General features: G+C 39.2%; 1 protein-coding gene across 1 annotated transcript in view; it reads right to left on the minus strand.

Moving 5' to 3' along the window:
* Positions 1-9,385: 9,385 nt before the first annotated feature.
* usp54b (ubiquitin specific peptidase 54b) overlaps positions 9,386-22,274 on the minus strand; it is a 180,581-nt gene continuing 167,692 nt past the window's right edge. Inside the window, exons 19-21 of the mRNA XM_055149922.1 lie at positions 19,586-19,710; positions 16,974-17,105; positions 9,386-9,514 (exon numbers count right to left, since the gene is read on the minus strand). Of these exons, the coding sequence (XP_055005897.1) occupies positions 9,428-9,514; positions 16,974-17,105; positions 19,586-19,710 (344 nt within the window). The 3' untranslated portion in view covers positions 9,386-9,427. The remainder of the gene's footprint in view (positions 9,515-16,973; positions 17,106-19,585; positions 19,711-22,274) is intronic.

Raw genomic sequence — 22,274 nt, forward strand, 5'->3', positions numbered from 1 at the left:
TGTAGTGGTAGTAGTAGTTGTAGTAGTAGAAACAGTGGTTACAATTGCAGTAGTAGTATCAGTAGTAGTGGTAGTAGTAGTTCTTATCGCAGCAGTAGCAGTAGTAGTGTCAGTAGTATTGGTAGCAGTAGTAGTTCTAGTAGAAGCAGTAGTTACAGTTGCAGTAGTAATATTTGCAGTAGTCGTAGCGGTAGAAATAGTAGTAGTTCTAGTAGAAGCAGCAGTTGCAGTAGTAGTACTGTAGTTCTCATAGAAGCAGTAGTTACAGTAGCTGCAGTAGTAGTGGTGGTGGTAGCAGTAGTTCTTGTAGAAGCAGTAGAAGGATTAGTACTAGTAGTAGTGGTAGTGGTAGTAGTTCTAGTGGCAACAGCAGTAGTCACAGTTGCAGTAGTAGTATCAGAAGTAGTGGTAGTAGTAGTACTAGTAGAAGCAGTAGTTACAGTAGCAGTAGCAGTAGTAGTGGTAGTAGCATGAGTTCTAGTAGAAGCAGTAGTTACAGTAGGAGTAGCAGTAGCAGTAGTAGTAGTGGTAGTAGTACTAGTTCTTGTGGAAACAGTAGTTACAGCAGTAGTAGTAGTTTTCGTAGAATCAGTGGAAGTATATTAGAACCAGTAGTAGTGGTAGTAATAGTAATTCTAGTAGAAACTGTAGTTACAGTAGCAGTAACAGTAGTATCAGCAGTAGTAATAGTAGTTGTATCGGCAGTAATAGTAGTATTGTTTGTAGTAGAAACAGTAGTTACAGTAGAAGCAGTAGTTGCAGTTGTAGTATTATAAGTAATGACCTCTTAAATTCCACCTGAGCTTGTCCCCTTTTCCTTCAGGACCTCTGCAGATCTGTCCTCTACAGATCTGTCCTCTGCAGATCTGTCCTCTACAGATCTGTCCTCTGCAGATCCGTCCTCTACAGATCTGTCCTCTGTAGATCTGTCCTCAACAGATCTGTCCTCTACAGATCTGTCCTCTACAGATCTGTCCTCTACAGATCTGTCCTCTGTAGTCCTCACAGATCTGTCCTCTACAGATCTGTCCTCTACAGATCTTACAGATCTGTCCTCTACAGATCTGTCCTCTACAGATCTGTCCTCTACAGATCTGTCCTCAACAGATCTGTCCTCTACAGATCTGTCCTCTAGATCTGTCCTCTACAGATCTGTCCTCTGCAGATCTGTCCTCAACAGATCTGTCCTCTACAGATCTGTCCTCTGCAGATCTGTCCTCTACAGATCTGTCCTCTGCAGATCCGTCCTCTGCAGATCTGTCCTCAACAGATCTGTCCTCTGTAGATCTGTCCTCAACAGATCTGTCCTCTACAGATCTGTCCTCTACAGATCTGTCCTCTGTAGATCCGTCCTCTACAGATCTGTCCTCTGCAGATCCGTCCTCTACAGATCCGTCCTCTGCAGATCTGTCTTCTGCTCTCAACTCTGAATTTAGGTCAGAAAAGTTGGACAATAGACCCGGAGAAGTCCATTAACCGTTTTGTTGAAAGCGAAAAGGAAATCGATTTATCATCTGCCTCCTCTCTGCGCTCCCGGATTCTCAGAAACTCTTTAAAATAACTGGAAAACGTCAAACCCTCAATCATTTTAGACAATAACAGAGCGTCTTTATGGACACAATGAAAACCTGGATCTGGGGCTGCGCGTGTGACATAGATGGTTCCATAAATACAGTGGAGGAATCACTCAGAGCTGAAAGAAGTGGACGAGCTGGAGCGTGGACGACTGGGGACATCTGGTGGTGAGAAAGGGAATGACGCACAGAAGTATAAAATACATTTCAGATTTTGTTTTGAAAATCTGGTCACACTAACATTGTCAAACTGGATTTATTGTAATTTAATGCTGTAATTTTATTAAAACTTCTAGGCTATAATTAGTTGACTCAAGTTTTGTCTATTTTGCAACTTATGGTACTGGTGAGTTCTTAGAAGGAGCGCCTCTCCACAGATCTGACATGTAATGGCGCCACCTGCTGCCCATAAGAATATACTTTTACTTTACTGTAATGCTGTGGAACATTCTAGTACTACTACTAGTAGTAGAATATTCTACTTTAAACAGTAACATGTTTATAGATGTAGTCTAGCTGGTGCACTCTCCAACAGAAAACTGCATCATAGTTGTTTTAGTAGTAGTAGTAATTGTTGTAGTTGTAGTTGCAGTAGTAGTAATAGTTGTTGTAGTAGTAGCTGTTGTAGTAAGTGGCAGTAGTAGCAGAGGTAATAGTAATAGTAAGTTGTAGTAGTAATTGTTGTACGTGTAGTTGCAGTAGTAGTAGTTGTTGTAGTTGGAGTTGTAGTAGTAGCAGCAGTAGTACTGATAGTCCTAAGTTGTAATAGTAGTAGTTGTTGTAGAAGTAACAGTAGTAGTGGTAGTAGTAGTTGTTGTAGTATTAGTAGTAGTAGTAGTTGTTGTTGTAGAAGTGGCAGTAGAAGTATTAGTTGATGTTGTAGCTGCAGCAATAGTAGTAGTAGTTCAGTAGTTGCAGTAGTTAGTAGTAGTAGTAGTAGCTGTGGAAATTGCAGTAGTAGAAGTAGTCGTAGTAGTTGTAGTAGTAAGTTGTAATAGTAGTAGTGGTAGTAATAGTTTTTGAAATTGTTATAGTAGAAGTAGTATTAGTATTAGTAGTTGTTGTAGTAGTGGTATATGTAGTAGTAGTAGTAGTAATTTTAAAAACTGAACCTATGTCTCTATAGTTTAAACCTTTGTTTCTTACATTATAGACGTGAATCTGAAATGACGACACACACACACACACACACACACACACAGAGAGACTCACAGAGCAGTGGTTACGCCCCCTGTGGGAGTGCATTGGTAATAACTTTATTGCAAAAATACAGGTTCCCTCTTTCCCCGAGCAACACCAGCCCCGTCACTGACACACGTGAGTCCACACACACCCACAGCGCAGAGGCCCTCACACAATCACCTCCGACACCGTCCTCCACAAAACACCTCCAAAATACATTCAACTCTTTCATTTCTCCACTTTCAAAAGTTCTCCAGCAGCATTGAAATCAGTTTATTTTTCACCTTCGTCGTCGTCGTCTTCTTCGTCTTTCTCGTCTCGGTGTGCGTCCAAACTTGTCTCGTCAAATGAGGGTAGGTTGATTTGCATAGCGGACACATGCGCTACAATTCGCTACGTCCTCCCACATCCAAAATCGACAACAGAAACATCTCCAAACAACGGAAATAAAAAAATTAAATGAGCAAATCTGAGTTTTTAAGTATAAGTGCCCACCTTTGGTTTCATCTCGATCAGTTACACATTGGCCAGTGATATTAAATAGTTTTAATTAAAGCATAATATAGAAATCTAAAAGTCAAAATGCTACTCGGTAAAAGGGAAATAAGCAATGATTGACATCTCTGGAGGTTAGCAGAAAATATACCGTCGGAATACATCGTTATACAAAGCCTAGCAGACAGGGGGAGCTGTTCACACGTGATGACGGTTCAGTTTCGGAGTGAAAATTAAAGTGTAGTTATGATAAGTGCCACTAGAGGTCACCTGAGGCCTAAGTAAAAAGCCCTAGTCTAAACCGGCCTGGGTACGACGGACGCTGTGTCGGGGTTTCGAAGTGGAGTTGTTTAAGAGACTTGTGGGTTACCATGGTTACGTTATAGTCGGAGTTATTTATTATTGTGTGGAAAGTGGAAATTATGAGTGTGTTGTGTTCAAGTGCTTTTGTTCGTTTTGTCATGTAGTGAAACATGGAGAATCTGTGTGTCATTCGTTCATTTGTTTTTCAAAATAAAACCAAAAATAAGAAAGCGGAAAAAAAAACAACAATTTTCTTCATTATTTGTCTCCAAAATTTAAATGGAAAAACAGATAATGATTTGTTTTTTCAGTTTTTGTGTTTAAATGAAAAATGGAAAAAACAGATAACGGGCGTTTCTTGTTTACGTGACAAACTGAGATGCCGGACTGAACCAGGACTGAACCAGGTCCGGGACCAGACAGGAACCAGACTGGGGCTGAGATCAGGACTGAGACAACCAGACCGGAACCAAAACCATCACTGGGACCGGGACCAAAACCGGGACTGAGACCAGGACCGAGGCCAGGACTGAGGCCGAGACCAGACCAGGACCAGAGCAGGACTGAGACCACAACTGGGACCAGGACCAAGAAAGGGACCAGACCAGAACCAGACTGGGACTGAGACCAAGACCAGACCAGGACTGAGGCCGGGACCAGACCAGGACTGAGGCCGGGACCAGAGCAGGACCAGACCGGGACCGAGACCACAACTGGGACCGGGACCAAGACCAGATCGGGACCAGACTGGGACTGAGACCAGGACTGAGAAAGGGACCAGACCGGGACTGAAAACGGTTTAGTCCCGTTTTAGTCCCGTTTTAGTCCTGGTTCAGTCCGGCATCTCAGTTTAAGTCACGTAAACGGTCGTTATCAGTTTTTTTCCATTCTTCATTTAAACACAAAATCGAAAACTGAAAAACTAATCATTATCTGTTTTTTTTCATTTTGGTTTTGGAGACAAATAATGAAGAAAATAGTTGCTTTTTCGTTTCCTTATTTTTGGTTTTATATTGAAAAACAAATGAACGAATGATACACAAATTCAAAAAGTGTAATATCTAGTTTCAGTTTTAGTTTTAAAATCAGTGTGTGTCAAATTAAAATACCCTAGTAATAATAAAAATAATAGCGGTTTTGGTTTTCCACAAGTCTCTCATAAATCCACTTTTAAAACTCCAAACTGTTTCTCAATCCTGTCTCTTTCGGAAAGTGCACTTCAATCTCGAGCCTCGTTTTTTTTGTTTTTTTTTTTGTTTTTGCAAAGCGCACTTGAGTCGTCTAAAGCCAATATAAATAAATGAAATAAAACTACATTCGCTCACCGTGACAACGCTTCGCTCTCCCATAAAATGCTACACAAATCTGATCAAAGATAGAAACTAGAAGACAGAGACAGAGAGAGGCAGAGAAAAGAAAACAAAAAAAAACAAGGAAGCTCTTTATAATCTCCCAATAGAAACGGGAGAGCTGTCGTGTAGATTCGGCGAGCGGTTTGTAAGGAAGAAAGGGGAATGCCACTACCCAATTTGCGTCACCTAGCATACCCAATTTGCGTCAGTCATGCTATGCTATGTTTTCCTGCTGTGTTACGTTCTCAATCAGTTGTCGCTTTAGTTTACAACAAAAAACGGGAACAAAATATATAAAAGATTATTCCCAGAAGATTCCCAAACAAATTACATGACAATTTGAAATAAATTAGTTTTGCGTTTTCTCTGTAGCCCAAGTGATCAGTTTGTTTATGTTTATTAGCATTATTAGCTATTAGCATTTGTAGTGTAACACTTTTTTTTTTTTGCAAAGTTTAGGCAAATTTTTATGTTTAACTGTTAAAAAATATGTACTGTAAGTGCACGGTTAGCCTGCTAGTTGTAAGCAGTACCGTGACATTAAAACTCCACTCTTGTCTCTGAACGTTGAGAAAAGTGAGCAAAGTTTAGGCAAATTTTAATGTTTAGCTGTGAAAAAGTATGTACTGTAAGTGCACGGTTAGCCTGCTAGTTGTTGTAAGCAGTAGCGTGACAGTAAAACTCCACTCTGACCTCTGAAAGTTGAGAAAAGTGAGCAAAGTTTAGGGAAATTTTAATGTTAACTTGTTTAAAAGTATGTATTGTAAGTGCACGGTTAGCCTGCTAGTTGTAAGCAGTACCGCGACATTAAAACTCCACTCTTGCCTCTGAACGTTGAGAAAAGTGAGCAAAGTTTAGGCAAATTTTTATGTTTACTTATTAAAAAGTGTGCATTGTCAGTGCACGGTTAGCCTGCTAGTTGTTGTAAGCAGTACCATGAAAGTAAAACGCAATCTGACCTCTGAAAGTTGAGAAAAGTGGGCAAAGTTTAGACAAATTTTAATGTTTACTTGTTAAAAAGTGTGTATTGTAAGTGCACGGTTAGCCTGCTAGTTGTTGTAAGCAGTACCGTGGCAGTAAAACGCAACTCTGGCCTTGTGAAAGTTGAGAAAAGTGCTTATAAACTTAAATATAAACGTAAAAGGTAAGTGAGGATTAACTTAAAATGAACTAGTTTTGTTTTTTGCATTTTTTTAAGACAATAAAAATCACGTTCAGTGTCTTTAAAGTAGGCCAATGTATTATGTAAATATAAAAAAGATCAATAAAATAAATTAAAATGTAGTTTTGTATGTTGGTGTGACGCAAATTGGGTAGTGACAAAGAACAACAAGGGAACAAGGAAAGGAGACTCCGGCTAGACACTTGTGAAGTGCACTCCACTCCTATTTGAAATGCAGACATGAGGAAGTACCACTTTAAAGTTTAGCAATATTCAGTAATTATCAACATTCCATAAGGTCTTATTATTAACATACAGGTTTCATACATGAGTTATCTGTACATTTTTAGACAGTTCAGTTCTTGGGCGGATTTAACTGTGCGCGCACACGGAAAAAAATCCCAAAATTCGAAATAAATTCTCAAAAATATGGCTGTCCATCTTGAAACAGTTCGGCTACGTGTGCGTCCAATAGGATAGGAAATGCCCGTGAAGAGAAGAGGAAGAGGCGTGGCTACTTAAAGGCCCTCCCCCCTTTTTAGCGGAGGGTCCGATGAGGGGCGGGGCCAGGTCCAGGTCCAGGACACGCCCGCCATGTTTGGGACCCTCTGGGGGGAGAGAGAGAGAGAGACAGCAACAGTCCTGGGATGTTTAATAAGAGGGGTGACTGCATAGACAGAGTATTGGGGGACAAAGGGGGAGGGGCTAAAGCGGGTGTGCGGGTGAGCGTGCATGTGTGTGTGTGTGTATGTGTGTTTGTGTGTGTGTTTTCAGCAGCTGCACTGGACCCCTACAGGCAAAGTGTGGGAACTACAAGCGCTTACATTTGAAGTAAAATAATAGCAGTAAACTAAAGTGGATAAATAAGAATAATAGTTGGTCAAATAAAAACAATTAAAAGGTAGGATCGCATTAGATTACGTGGAAAAGCAAAGAAGTTATGGAATAATTCGGAATCACAAGGATATAGAAAGATAGGAAGTAAAAGGTAGAATATATTAGGATAGGATTTAAAAGGAAGAAAGTCAGTAAGGTATAACCTAGTGCCTCAATTTCATTTCTCTCCAGCAACTAGGTCAGGAATCGAAATACACTAGACCAGGGGTGGGCAAACTAAAGGCCCGGGGACCATATGCGGCCCTTTAATGTTTTTAATCTGGCCCGCTGAACTTGAATAATAATAATAATACTAATAATTTTCAGTGTTTTTAAATAAATAGTAAAGTGTGGGAACTACAAGAGCTTACAATTCAAGTAAAATAATAGCAGTAAACTAAAGATAAAAGTCGAGTTGGTGGGATGATAGTTGGTCAAATGAAAACAATTAAAAGGTAGGATTGCGTTAGATTACGTGGAAAAGCAAAGAAGTCATGGAATAATTCGGAATCACAAGGATAAAGAAAGACAAGAAGTAAAAGGGAGAAGCCAAAATTATTATATATTGGGATTTAAAAGGAAGAATGTCAGTAAGGTATAACCTAGTGCCTCCACTCAATTTCATTTCTCTCCAGCGAATCGGAATACACTAGATCAGGGGTGGGCAAACTAAGGCCCGGGGACCATATGCGGTCCTTTAATTTTTTTTTTTATCCGGCCCTCTGAACTTGAATAATAATAATAATAATTTTCAGTGTTTTAAAAGTCATTTTGTGGGACTTGAAAGTCAGATATTTTGTTGTAATGCTTTGTAATGATGGTTGTTGTAACATGGGATATTTTTTTTCTCTTATGAGGTGGATTACAACAAAACTCCATCCGTTTGCTCCTGGTCCGGCCCTTCCGTCAAATTTTAGAGCCCTTTCTGGCCCAGGAGTCAAAACGTTTGCCCACCCCTGCACTAGACGGTTTGCAAGAAGCTGTGAAGCCATGACGTCAAACTCAAGCGTCTGTCTGGTCACTTTTGTGGAACAGCACAACAGTAAACAAAGCATCGAGATGGATGTAAACGAAGACAAACATTCTGTGTTGGCAACGATTCCCGAGATCGAGGATTTAAAGCCGGAACAAAGAGAATGTTTGGTGAATTTTATCAAGCGGAAAGACATTATTGCCCTTCTTCCAACAGGATTTGGCGCATTACATATGTCATGACCAAATAGCAGTGATTGGTTAAATTAAAAATGTACCCACGTACCGTCGAGCAAACGAATCCTAATGCGGTTTCGACGAAGTGAAACCGGCTGATGAATCAGTCTAGGTGTACTGACCACTACTGGCAAATTAAAGCAACTACAACAAAGGTCTATCTGATGAAAGAAATTATTATTAAAGAAGACTTATTGTGCTTGAGTCTGTTATATAGTTATAATCTATGATCATTACTGGGGGTGTAACGATATCCAAGTCTCACGATACGATATTTATTGTGATATTTTGTGGAGGTGGAGGTGTTCATATGCTACTTTTTCCTCTTAAAATGCTTTGACAAGACTTAATCCAAAGATCTAAGACTTAAAAGTGCTTAGAACTGTTATTTCTTCTTGTGGTCTACACTGAAATGAAGCAAAGGATCATGGTCGATGTAGTTCTCTGTCTTTTTTTTAGCTATTGCTGCACCATAACTCTTAATTTAAGCAAAGAGACTTGTAATTCAATATATTGTGACGGTCCACGATATTATTGTGAGAACTTTGACGATACGATATCACGATATTTCGGTTATTGTTACATCCCTAGTCATTACATTATAATTTGGACATTTTAAAATCACAATATTCATCTAAAACGAGTTCATAAAATAAACAAGTCCATCGATTTCGGCATTAGAAAGCTGTTGCTACAAACGTCAACACTAGAATGAAGTTGTGGGCATCTCCAGAAACAATTTTGGAGTGCGGAAATAAGAAGGGGAAAACAACTAAAATATTTAAAAGCTCTGGGAAGTTGATTTTGCAAATAAGATCGACTTTAACAAAGAATGGACAAACGGGTATTAAAAATTATACAAAAACAATACGATTTTCAGAGAAGTAATCAAATTATGAATGAAGAAAAACTGGTTTAAGATACACGACGTAGATCAAGTATTGTACTCGTAAAAGCGTCATGGTAAAGTTGATTGTATGGTTAAGAATGGGACTAGGAAAAAAAAAGGCAACGATATGCATAAAAAAAATAAAGAATGAGGAAAGGAGATAGGAAAATTTTAACAATAAGCAACTAAGGATTTCAGAAAAGTATTTGTAGTTGCAACACTTTGCTCTGGGCCAGCGGCTGAGATTTGTGGCATTGTTTGGGACGTCCTGTGTTGGGAAAGGGCCATGGTGGTGTTGAGAGGACAGTCCCACCAGCAGGGGGCAGAGGAGAGGGGTTAGAAGGCGGGGAGGAAGGGCGAGAATCTGCGGGGCATCTGGAGGACATCAGTGGAACAGGGCAGGACTCTGGTCTGAGGACAGTTTGACCCCCGTGAGACAAAGCCAGAAACTCCCTGTACCGCCGGACAGCTCCTGTAACAACAACAAAAAAAAATAAAGAAAAATGGGAGAGAATCAAGTCTGAGGTTTAGAAAGGAAGTTGAAAAAACACTAACCCTAACCCTAACACTAAAAGTAAAAGAACTGTCATGCAATAAGTCAGTGACATGTGATTGCACTGACAGACAAAAACTTGATACTTGAACAGATACTCAACCTATAATTTGTAAATTGTGTTGATAGGTAAGAATACAGTTTTCTGGCAAACATCACTGAGGAATGAGCCTGAGAATGAGGCTATGTTTATATGACGATGGTCTGAACAGAAGAAGTGGCGTTGCGTCTTTACAGTGACGCAAAAGTGTGTGGAATTCGAATGGGTATGTTTGTACTTAAAGCCAGTGTTGGGGAGTAACAGATTACATGTACCGGAGTTACATAATCAGAGTACAAATTAGGAGTAACTGTGTTCAGTTACAGTTACTGTTTCAGTGAGTGGTAATTGGATTACAGTTACTTTGTTGGAAAAAATGGATTATACAGCGTTTTTTTTTTGTTTTTTTTTCCTGTTTTCACATTTTGGGCTAAACCGGGACTAAAACCAGGACTAAACCAGAACTAAACCAGGACTAAAACAGGATTTAACAGGACTAAACCAGAACTAAACCAGGACTAAACTAACAGGACTAAACCAGAACTAAACCAGGACTAAAAAACAGGACTAAAACAGGACTAAACCAGAACTAAACCAGAACTAAAACAGATTAACAGACTAAACCAGAACTAAACCAGACTAAAACAGGATAACAGGACTAAAACTAAAACAAACAGGACTAAACCAGAACTAAACCAGGACTAAAACAGGATTTAACAGGACTAAACCAGACTAAACAACTAAAACAGGATAACAGACTAAACTAAACCAGGACTAAAACAGGATTTAACAGGACTAAACCAGAACTAAACCAGGACTAAAACAGGATTTAACAGGACTAAACCAGAACTAAACTAAACCAGGACTAAAACAGGATTTAACAGGACTAAACCAGAACTAAACCAGGACTAAAACAGGATTTAACAGGACTAAACCAGAACTAAACCACTAAACCAGACTAAAACAGATTTAACAGGACTAAACCATAACTAAACCAGGACTAAAACAGGATTTAACAGGACTAAACCATGCTGTGTGGACTGTGTCGTCTGGGCTTTTTATTTTCTTTTATCAGACAAAACATCTAACGTTACGATATCCTGGTCTTTGCTTCTCTACAGCAAATCAAGTAATCCAAAGTATTCAGATTACGTTACTCACTTTAAGTAATTTAATGGATTCTGTTACAAACTACATTTCGGGGTGTGTAATCTGTAATCTGTAGGGGAATACATTTTAAAAGTCACCTTCCCAACACTGCTTAAAGCAACAAGGGCGTCTTTGGGCATGGGGAAGTGTTCTGATTCATTCATTCATTCAGCCGGTTTTACTTTGTTTCACTTCGTAGAAACCGTCTGACCTCGCAGCCTTAGATTTCGTTCGCTTGACGGTAGGCGGGTACTTTTTAACATTTAACCAATCGCTGCTTTTTGGTCATGACGTATGTAATGCGCCGCTAACGGATGTAACTGGTATAATAAGGGCAGTAACATCTTTTCCCTTGATGAAATTCTTTATTTAGGCTTTAAATCCTCGGAATCGTTGACAACACTGAAAATATCACTCGTCCCTAATTGGCTGGTGCCCAAACTTGCACTTTCTCATTTTTTGCAAAATATCTATTGTATTTTGATCTCTGACCTAGTTGCTGAAGAGAAATGAAATTGAGCAGAGGCACTAGGTGGCGCCAGGTAGGATTAGCCAATCACTGTCAAGTATAAACTCGGAGAAGAAACAGATAGTCTTAGATTCATATTTCTGGAAATAGAAATTGTGACCAGAATGTGGTTTTATGTTTTTCAATATAATCCTTTTTAATACTATTTATACCACAGTCAGTGAGATTCCAACGATGCATAACACATAAATAAGTAGTTCAAACAACAGCCAAACCCTCACCCTAACGCACTTTAACCTTTTAACATTAATTTGAAAATATAAAGAAGACTCCACATAAAACTGGCAGCGTCAAAACAAGCTTGAAAATATTCTACAAACTGTACTGCATTTCCCCAGCTTTGACATATGCCAGATTTGTAACATTTCACCTTTAGTCCAGAGCGAGGATGTGGCTCTTCGTAAATAGGAGCTTAGCCTACTTTAGCTGCAGATCTGCGTGTTTAAATGTTTGCCAGAAAATAACAGCACGCTCCGGTCTGTGCGCTTGTGTGACCTGATAAACCACAGCGTGTGAACAAGGGTGGGAGATATTGACAGAAAATAATATCTCTGTATTTTTTGCATTATGTCGATATTAACACTATTCAGATTCACGATTCTAAAATGTCAAATTGATTGTGATACTAAGGAATAAACTTGATACAGTGATGAATGAATAATGACAAAAACACTATAATATTGCCAACACTGCTTTCTTTTCTATTCTCCTGTGGTCATTCTAAAGCTATTCAGGTAAAGTTCATTTCTGTCCTGTGAATTAGGGCTGCTTGAATATGGAAAAAAATCATTATCACAGTTATTTTGGTCAATACTGAAATCACGATTAAATTATTCTTTTTTAGTTACACATTTATTCGGTATTTTCCTCAAAAACTAAAACACTTTGTTATTGATACTTTATGCAAAACTTCCAAATTGAAAATAAATTCAGGCTACAAATATGAACAGTTTTGTGATGTATAAAACATAAAATGAATAAAATACACTTTGAACGTGAAATAAGGCAAAAACAAAATAAGAAAAACATAAATGTATCCAAAATAAGCGATATATCCAGCTGTTCTACAATCTCTATATTTAAAAAATAAAATAAATATACTTAATTATATATAAAAAATATTCCAAAATAAACCTTGTTAAGCTTTAATCGTTTCAACTCGATTACATGAGTTTGGAGATTGTTTTGACACACAAATCGAAATCGAGATCAAAATTCAGTCTTACGGTGAATGTGACTTTTTTTTAGTATCGATACCTGTGAAAAATGAATATCTAGTTTCGATACTTGTTTTATTATCGACTTGTATCTGATTTTCGATACCTTTGCCAACAGTAATTCAGATAATATTTTACCAATGCATCAGGAATGTGCTAGAATGTGTCTGTACATGTTTTGGTTGAAGTTCAAGTACAAATTTAACAACACAAGTGTGAAGTAGTTACTTTATAGTTAAACTCTTACAGTATAAGTTTCTGTATCTTTTTAAGGTTGATTTTAACATTTTTGTTTATTAACTGGGGAAGGGGGTTCTGCAGGTATTAAGGGTGTAATGGTACATGTATTTGTGCCAAACCGTTTCACTACAGGCAGTGTTGGGGAGTAACAGATTACATGTACCAGAGTTACGTAATCAAATTATGAGTAACTGTATTCAGTTACAGTTACTGTTTCAGTGAGTGGTAATTGGATTACAGTTACTTTGTTGAAATAAATGGATTACACAGCGGGATTTTCCTGTTTTCACATTTGGGGCTATGTCCCTTTTTTTTTTCTCAGTAGTTCCACTCATTGCCGGACACTAAACCAGGTCTAAACCAGGTCTAAACCAGGTCTAAACCAGGTTTAAACCAGGCCAGGTAAACCAGGTTAAACCAGGTCTAAACAGGTCTAAACCAGGTCTCTAAACCAGGTCTAAACCAGGTCTAAAACCAGTCTAAACCAGTCTAAACCAGGTTTAAACCAGGTCTAAACTAGGACTAAAGCAGGACTAAACCAGGTTTAAACCATGTCTAAAACCAGGTCCAAACCAGGTCTAAACCAGGTCCAAACCAGGTCTAAAACAGGATTTAACAAGAGTAAACCAGAACTAAACCAGATCTAAACCAGGACTAAAACAGGATTTAACAGGACTAAATCATGCTGCGCGGACGTGTCTAGTCGTCTTCTATCAATAATATTTTTAATACGGTTAAGTAAAGACTTTTCTTTTTTTTTTTTTTTTAGCAGAGAAAACATTATATGTTACGATTTCCTCGTCTTTGCTTCTCTACAGCAAATCAAGTAATCCAAAGTATTCAGATTACGTTACTCACCTAAAGTAATTTAATGGATTACGTTACAAACTACATTTGGGGCATGTAATCTGTAATCTGTAGGGGAATACATTTTAAAAGTCACCTTCCCAACACTGACTACAGGACGTTTGGTTCGACGCAGGTCTGTGCACGAGTGAGTTAACGCAGTTTCTATGTGTGTTTACATTCCACCACTACATGTGCAGCTACACTGAAGGCTCGGCTCTTTAATATTCACGAGGGAACTTGTCCATGATTGGGGTGGTAGTGTTTCCCGTAGTGCTTTATAGTTCAGACGGCCGCCTTGACAACAATTGCCCCTCGCCTTGACTACGTCCCTCCGAACCACGTGAATCCTCGCAAAACTATGATCGTCGCGCCACAGTCCTCACTTTCAACTTTTGCCGGCAAATTGTTGGTTTAATAAACACACAAATAAACAACAAGCAAATGGTTTTTTCATTTTGTTCCCATGCTGCACCGAAAATAAACGAGGTACATACCGAACCGTAATATTTGTGTACCGTTACACCTCTAACATGTATGTCTATGAAGGCTTGTTCGGCAGTTTCCATGGCGACACAACGCACACATTAGCAAATACAGCCAAATAAGTGTTAAGAGAGTCTGAAAAGTCACGAAAAATACAAAATGGATTGAAACAAAACACATTTTCGGGAGTCTGTGATCAAAAGGAGCATTCACGATCCTGGTTAGGAGTTTAATTTTCAACAAAAAGGTGAGAGGGACTTTTTGTAACAGCACAAAATCAGCTCAACTTTGTAGTAGTCAGTTTTTTTATGGTCAGATTGTGTTTAAACAAAGCTCAGATTAAATTCTAATATGCGTAACAGAGCTTCAGACGGAGCAGTGCCTCTAGTCAGCATCACGATCAGCTAAAATGTTGCTTATCACCAAAACAATAAATAATAATAATATAAAATTATGGATATATCTCCCACCTCCCCACTCATGAATATTGAAATGTGAGCGTAGGAGGCAGCCGTTTTAGCATTTTGAATATTTTTATGGTTTACCTGTGAAGAAGAGGAGTGAAGTGGTGATGAAGAGGTGGTAAAGATGAAGGAAGGTGAGATTTTGGTGGGGTTTTTTTTAGCTCAGAGCAGAGGGAGCGGGCAAGGCGAGGCACTGACATCAGCCTGCTTGACCTTAAGGAGAGGAGACAGTGAAGGAGGTAGGAGGTAGGAGGTAGGAGGTAGGAGACAGGACAGACAGCAGGAGAGAGAAGCACAGGGAGAAAGCAATGGGTAAAGTGCAAATAATGATAGGACACTTAAGAACATAAACAACACAGACAAACAAATGTAGTGAAACAAGTGAAGTGATATTAGTCTATTTTTATTTAATTAAGGACAAAGAAAGGAAAGGTTAGTTGAAGTTTTGGTATGTTTTCCCTGATCAAACTCACAATCCACATGTTTAATATAAATTTTATATAAATACAGTTTCCTTGTAATCTTTTCTGTATAAATTTTCACTTTTTGTATGAATTCCTGTCAAAAATAACGCATAATTAAATGTTTTGTGTTTATGGTTTTTATGTAATTGCGTTTATTTAACTGAACACAACAATACTGAATTCATTTAACTTATTATTGTTGTTTTTAAGTAATATAAGAATTAGGGCTGGGTATCTTTAAGAAGTTGCCGATACGATACATATCTCGATACAACGCACTTTCAATTCGATACGATATATTTCAAATCGATTCGATATGGTTCAGTAAAAAATAAAGGCATCAATCATGGCTGTGATTCTAAAAGTCTTTGTTAAATCACTTCTTGTGCAAAACTGAATATGAAACTGAAATCATCAAAACAGTGAAAATGTCAAATGTGTCGCATAAACAAGTTTCCTTCCTCTAAACAAGCAACAAAACTGTAGCTCTGTAACAAAATAATTTAGTAAAATAAACCAAAAAATACTCTTGGCGATATATAGATACAGCAGCCCACGATATCGATACGATATTTTGATATTTTTGCACACGCCTAATAAGAATTGTTTGTAACGTCCTAAATCACTTGACTTCAGTTATCTACTTATAGTGTTGAGGTAAATCAGGAGAGTCAAACTCAAAGTCACAGAGGCCAAAATTAAAAACTGGGTCAAACTAAATATTTTTTGAAAAATTTCAACAACATCTGCATGTTTTCTCTTCTTTCAAGATATGTGATGTTAAACCTTTTTCTTATTAAAATAAATGTTTAATAAGAGTTTTGCTTAAACACTGAATCCAGAACAAGCAAGAATATAAAATAATAACACAATTTTAAATAAATAATGTCTCTATAGTCTATCAGGTCAGCTCTAATACATATTTGATATGATCTAATGGGCCAAATATAATTATATCGCGGGCCAAATTTGGTCCCTGAGCCTGAGTTTGACGTGTCTGAGTTAACTGGACACAACAATACTGAATTTATTATGCTACTTATTGCTATTATTATTATTACTTATTATTAGTAGTAGTAGTAAAATAAGAATTTGACTTCATTTAGCTACTTATATAAAATGCATTCTATACCTCAGCATTACTTTTATTTTTATTTTTTATATAATTTTGAAGAGCAGTATTAGTTAGTAAGAAAAACTAGTGTTTATATTTTATTTTTATATTTCATTTATTGACTCTAAACTACTCAGCAAATCTATTTCCATTGATTAAAATACACGATAATACTGTTTTCTCTTGCAAAGAAATCAAGACTTATAGGGTTTACTGGACTTCTGAGTTGTATTATATTACGTTGGCACCGATTTCTGCTGTAATCAAGCTGTGAATTAGGACAAATTATGCTAAAAACTATAAATCATATGACATTTTTGCAGTTATTTATTCATCTATGAGTTTAAATGTCCAAATTCCACCCTCCATCACTTTTAACACATTCAAAAACATGAAATCTTAACAGAATGTTGCCCTTACTGAAAAATGTAAAAGTGGGCAAGGTACAAACCCGAGGCACTCCGACTGAATACAATCTTTATCTAATTATGCCCTGACGAAGACCATCCTGCTGGTCGAAACACGTTGGCGTCCCTCTGTGTAATAAAAGACTTTTAATATATTCAGTGGGAGTGCCTCGGGTTTGTACCTCGCCCGCTTTTACATTTACAATTTTACCCCTCGTAGAGCACCTGTACTGCTATTTTTAACTTTTTTATGACCCAGTGAAGCGCTCTAACTCTTTTCTTCATCTGGAATTCAAAAACATGTGCCTTTTGTTTGTTTTTTTTGGCGGTCGCCCTAACAGAAGCTGAAGTTACAGTGCTGCGTGTGCATGAGTCTACGTGCAGTTCCCTCCCTGATCCAGCGGGGGGCAGTAGACACTCACAAAGCTGCGCGTGGCGGTGAGTCTGTGACGTCGGGAGGAGACCACTGTCCCGCTCAGGCTGCGTCCGATTCTCCGCAGGCTCTCGCTGTCCTCAGGCCCCGCCCCCATCGCCCGATCTCGAAACACCATTGGCTGTGGGGGGGGGAGAGAAAACAGGGCTGTCAATCAAAACGGAGCTGAAAACTGATGAGCGGCGTGACAGTGTCAAGGCCAAACTCACAGATCCGAGAGGGGGATGAGCCAGAGGAGGGAGGGAGAGAGAAGAGAGGAGGAAGGTTTGTAAATAGTGGGACACGGCTGCTGTGTCCTGGGAGTAAAATAAATGTGTTTTTGTTTTTTTAAAGGGCCAGTATTACACTATTTTTTAATCTGTGTTATATTGTTGTTTCCTCATCAAAAACAGACCTGGAGCTGGACCTTGTGTGGACTAATAATAAAATGTTACTCAGACATGTGAATGAAACAAAACACAACTCCAGGTGTGTTTTTGACGAGGTGACAACATTTTAACATGACTTAAAGCTCACAAGAGTCAATTTTGTGTAATATATCGGACTTTTAAAGCTTAACAGGATTTGGAGGACAGGAGATTGAATAAGCCTGCAGAAGTAGAGTTCAAATTCATATCCAAATCCACTTTATTTATAGCACATTTTACAAACAAAATGTGTGTTACAAATAACCCCGTAAATCAGGGGTGTCAAACGCAAATTCGCAGAGGGTTAAAATTGAAAACTCGAACTAAGTCGTGGGTCAAACTTAATATTCAATGAAAAATTTCAGCAACATCTACATGTTTCCTGCATGAAGTCCGGCCGTGTGGACTGTCAGGTGAACAGGACTGAGACCAGGACCAGGCCAGGAATGAGACCGGGACTAGATCAAGACTGAGACCGGGACCAGATCGGGATCAGACCAGGATTGAGACTGGGACCAGACCAAGACTGAGACTGGGATCAGATCGGGATCAGACCAGGATTGAGACTGGGACTAGATCGGGACCAGACCAAGACTGAGACTGGGACTAGATCGGGATCAGACCAGGATTGAGACTGGGACCAGACCAAGACTGAGACTGGGACTAGATCGGGATCAGACCAGGATTGAGACTGGGACTAGACCAAGACTGAGACCGGGACCAGATCGGGACCAAATCAGGACCAGACCAAGACTGAGACTGGGACCAGATCGGGATCAGACCAAGACTGAGACTGGGACTAGATCGGGACCAGACCAAGACTGAGACTGGGACTAGATCGAGATCAGACCAGGATTGAGACTGGGACCAGACCAAGACTGAGACTGGGACTAGATCGGGATCAGACCAAGACTGAGACTGGGACTAGATCGAGATCAGACCAGGATTGAGACTGGGACCAGACCAAGACTGAGACTGGGACTAGATCGGGACCAGACCAAGACTGAGACTGGGACTAGATCGAGATCAGACCAGGATTGAGACTGGGACCAGACCAAGACTGAGACTGGGACTAGATCGGGACCAGACCAAGACTGAGACTGGGAGTAGATTGGGATCAGACCAGGATTGAGACTGGGACCAGACCAAGACTGAGACTGGGACTAGATCGGGATCAGACCAGGATTGAGACTGGGACCAGACCAGGACTGAGACCAGACCAGGACTGAGACCGGGACCAGATCGGGATCAGACCAGGATTGAGACTGGGACCAGACCAAGACTGAGACTGGGACTAGATCGGGATCAGACCAGGATTGAGACTGGGACCAGACCAAGACTGAGACTGGGACTAGATCGGGATCAGACCAGGATTGAGACTGGGACCAGACCAGGACTGAGACCAGACCAGGACTGAGACCGGGACCAGATCGGGATCAGACCAGGATTGAGACTGGGACCAGACCAAGACTGAGACCAGGATCAGACCAAGACTGAGACCGGGACCAGAACAGGACTGAGACCAGACCAGGACTGAGACCGGGACCAGACCTAGACTAAGACCGGGACCAGATTGGGACCAGACCAGGACTGAGACCGGGACCAGACCTAGACTAAGACCCGGACCAGATTGGGACCAGACCAGGACTGAAACAGGGACCAGATCTGGACCAGACAGAGACTGAGACTGGTTTAGCCTTGGTTTAGTCCTGGTTCAATCCTGGTTCAGATCTGGTTTAGACCTGGTTTAGACCTGGTTTAGACCTGGTTTAGACCTGTTGTAGTCCTGGTTCAGTCCGTATGCGGCGCAAAAGTCGGGCATTTCAGTTTAAGTCACGTAAACGGGAAACGTCCGTTATCCATCCGTTTTTTTCCATTATTCATTTAAACACAAAACTAAAAACTGAAAAAACGAATCATTATCTGTTTTTTTCATTTTGGTTTTGGCGACAAATAATAAAGAAAATTGTTGTTTTTTTCATTTTCTTATTTTTGGTTTTATTTTGAAAACGAATGAACGAATGATGGAGTTTTCCTTTATGTATTTATTATAACAAAACCTTTATTTATGGAACTAAACTGAACCTAAATCACTGCACTTAGATTTGATTGTGATTAATTCATTACCACGGTACATTATACTCATCCAGCCACATCGCCATAGCAACAATAAAAGCAGTACTGTGTGTTTTACCTTGTTGAGGTAGGTGGGGGTGCCAGTGCAGTCCCCGTACACGCTCCTCTCCATGTCTGCGTTTGGGGTCTTTGAACGGGCCGGCCCCCCCACTCGAGAAATCAGCCTCTCCGATGGGCTGCACACTGAAAAACACACAAAATGTACTTCATATTATTCTCATTACTCTGCCTGGAATGTTCCGCAGTGTGACATTAAACAGCTCTACTTTACATTTACTCAATTACAGGTGGTTTTATAGCTCAAAAATACCTAGAAAAACAGACATTCTGACTGCGATCGGGGTCGCCTCTCCACAGATCTGACCTGTAACTTGATCTGGTTTGGTCTCCGTGACGACGGAAAGTTTTAAGACCGTACCGTGAAACATTCCAAACAAAGCACTGTCTAAAAAGTAACACAATGCACCTTTAAAGTAAGTTTATAGTTAGTTTTAGTTTTGTTTTTGATGGTCTGAATCTCCCCTCCTTTTCCTCCTGGGGCTAAGTCACTCCCCGCTCAGAGCTCTATCACATTACAATCATCGTGCTTCTCTGCTACTGCACATCGCACCAGGTTTGTGAAGTTGTAGTGTATTATTTTGTAAGCTGCTTTTGTATATTTACAGAATCGTATAACGGATTTAAATTTATTAGAGGATTTAAATAGGACCTGGAGAGAGATCGCTAAATTACTCAAACATGCATGGATGACATTTAAAACCTCTTCAGGCATTTTTTTGATGAGAGAACAGCATTTTAACTAGGGCTGATCATTCTGAAGTTGCAGATACGATACATAGGCCACAACACGATACAAACCTCGATACATAAAGCCACGATACGATACACACCTCGATACAGTGATTCGATATGATTCAATTAAAAAATAAAGGTTAAATCATGGCTGTGATACTAAAAGTTTTTGTGAAAAAATGTATATGAAACACAAACATTTTAATGATCAAAACAGTGAAAATGCCAAATGTGTTGCATAAACGAGTTTCCTTTCTCTAAAAAAGCAACAAAACTGTAGCTCAGGAACAAAATAATTTAGTAATTTAGTATTAGGGGTGTAACAATAACCAAAATATTATGATATCGTATCGTCAAAAGTCTGTCAGTAATATCGTGGACCATCACAATATATCAAATCACAAGTTTCTTTGCTTAAATTAAGAGTTATGGTGCAGCAATAGCTAAAAAAAACAAAGGGAACTACAAAGACCATGATCCTTTGCTGCATTTTGGCGCAAACTACATGAAGAAATTACAGTTTTAAGCACTTTTAAATCTTAGTTCTTTGAATTGAATCACAATAAATACCGTACTGTGAGATGTATATCGTGAAAATATCGTACCGTGAGATTTGGATATCGTTACATCCCTAATATCGATACATCAGCCCACGATATCGATACTGCATTGTCACATTAAATGATACGTTATATATATTTCAGTATTTTTGCACACCTCTAATTATAAAGTCGCAGAAATCTCCAAAAAAAGTAAATTTCGCTTGATGCTCTTTCTTTAAAACGACCTTCAAAGTTTTTTTTTCCCTTCTTTTTTTTTTTTTTTTTTTTTTGACAGAATAATTTTCACTGTGGCCCACCCCTTGAGTTATTCATCACACTTACTGAATGAAATATGAAAATGCAAGAGGCAATTTTTTATACTCGTACCATTTCAGCAAATTATGATTTAGGCTTCACGCGCCATCCATCTGTAATCATTTGACTGTAATTTATCTTTGGAAACTTTGAGTCAAGAATTCATTACAAAGTTCAGCGAGTTAATAAAGAGAAACCACAGCTCGGAGGACGGCGTCTCCCGGGAGAGCAAAGTAAATTGTGAATACCATTATTTAGTATCAGAACTCTGGCAGATACTCCAGAAATCCTATATACTCTAATAGGATAATGCCACCAGGGAGGAATCTTAACCCATTTTAGTTCATTTGTTCTTTAAGTAGTCTTCCAAGTACCAGTAAAGAGAAAATGGGAGGATATTGGACTGTATATACACTACAGTGGTTTAAAGGTGCACTGTGTAACTTTTCCTGCTCGTTTCTGCAGATATGTCATTGTTCTGTCTGGAAAGTTCCACAGTATGACATTAAAAAGCTCTACCTTATTTTTTTAAGTGGGGCTATGTGATTCATGACACGATGATGTGGAATCCTGTTATTAACATTAACGCCGTTCATAATCACCTACAGAACAGAAATTATAGACATCGACGCATGAACCAGGACTGAACCAAGACTAAACCAGGACTAAACCAGGACTGAACCAGGTCTAAATCAGGACTAAACCAGAAATGAACCAGGACTAAAACAGGTCTAAACTGGGTCTAAACTGGGACTAAACCAGGACTGAATCAGAACTAAATCAGGACTAAACCAGGACTAAACCAGGACTAAACCAGGACTGAACCACATCTAAACCAGGACTACACCAGGTCTAAACCAGGACTAAACCATTACTACACCAGGTCTAAAACCAGGACTAAACTGAGTCTTAACTAGGACTAAACCAGAAATGAACCAGGACTAAAACAAGTCTAAACTGGGTCTAAACTGGGACTAAACCAGGACTGAATAAGAACTAAATCAGGACTAAACCAGGACTAAACCAGGACTAAACCAGGACTGAACCACATCTAAACCAGGACTACACCAGGTCTAAACCAGGACTAAACCATTACTA

The sequence above is a fragment of the Boleophthalmus pectinirostris genome, unplaced genomic scaffold (genome assembly GCF_026225935.1).
Source record: "Boleophthalmus pectinirostris isolate CB_2022bp ecotype Guang Dong unplaced genomic scaffold, ASM2622593v1 HiC_scaffold_14, whole genome shotgun sequence".
NCBI classification, from domain to species: domain Eukaryota; kingdom Metazoa; phylum Chordata; class Actinopteri; order Gobiiformes; family Gobiidae; genus Boleophthalmus; species Boleophthalmus pectinirostris.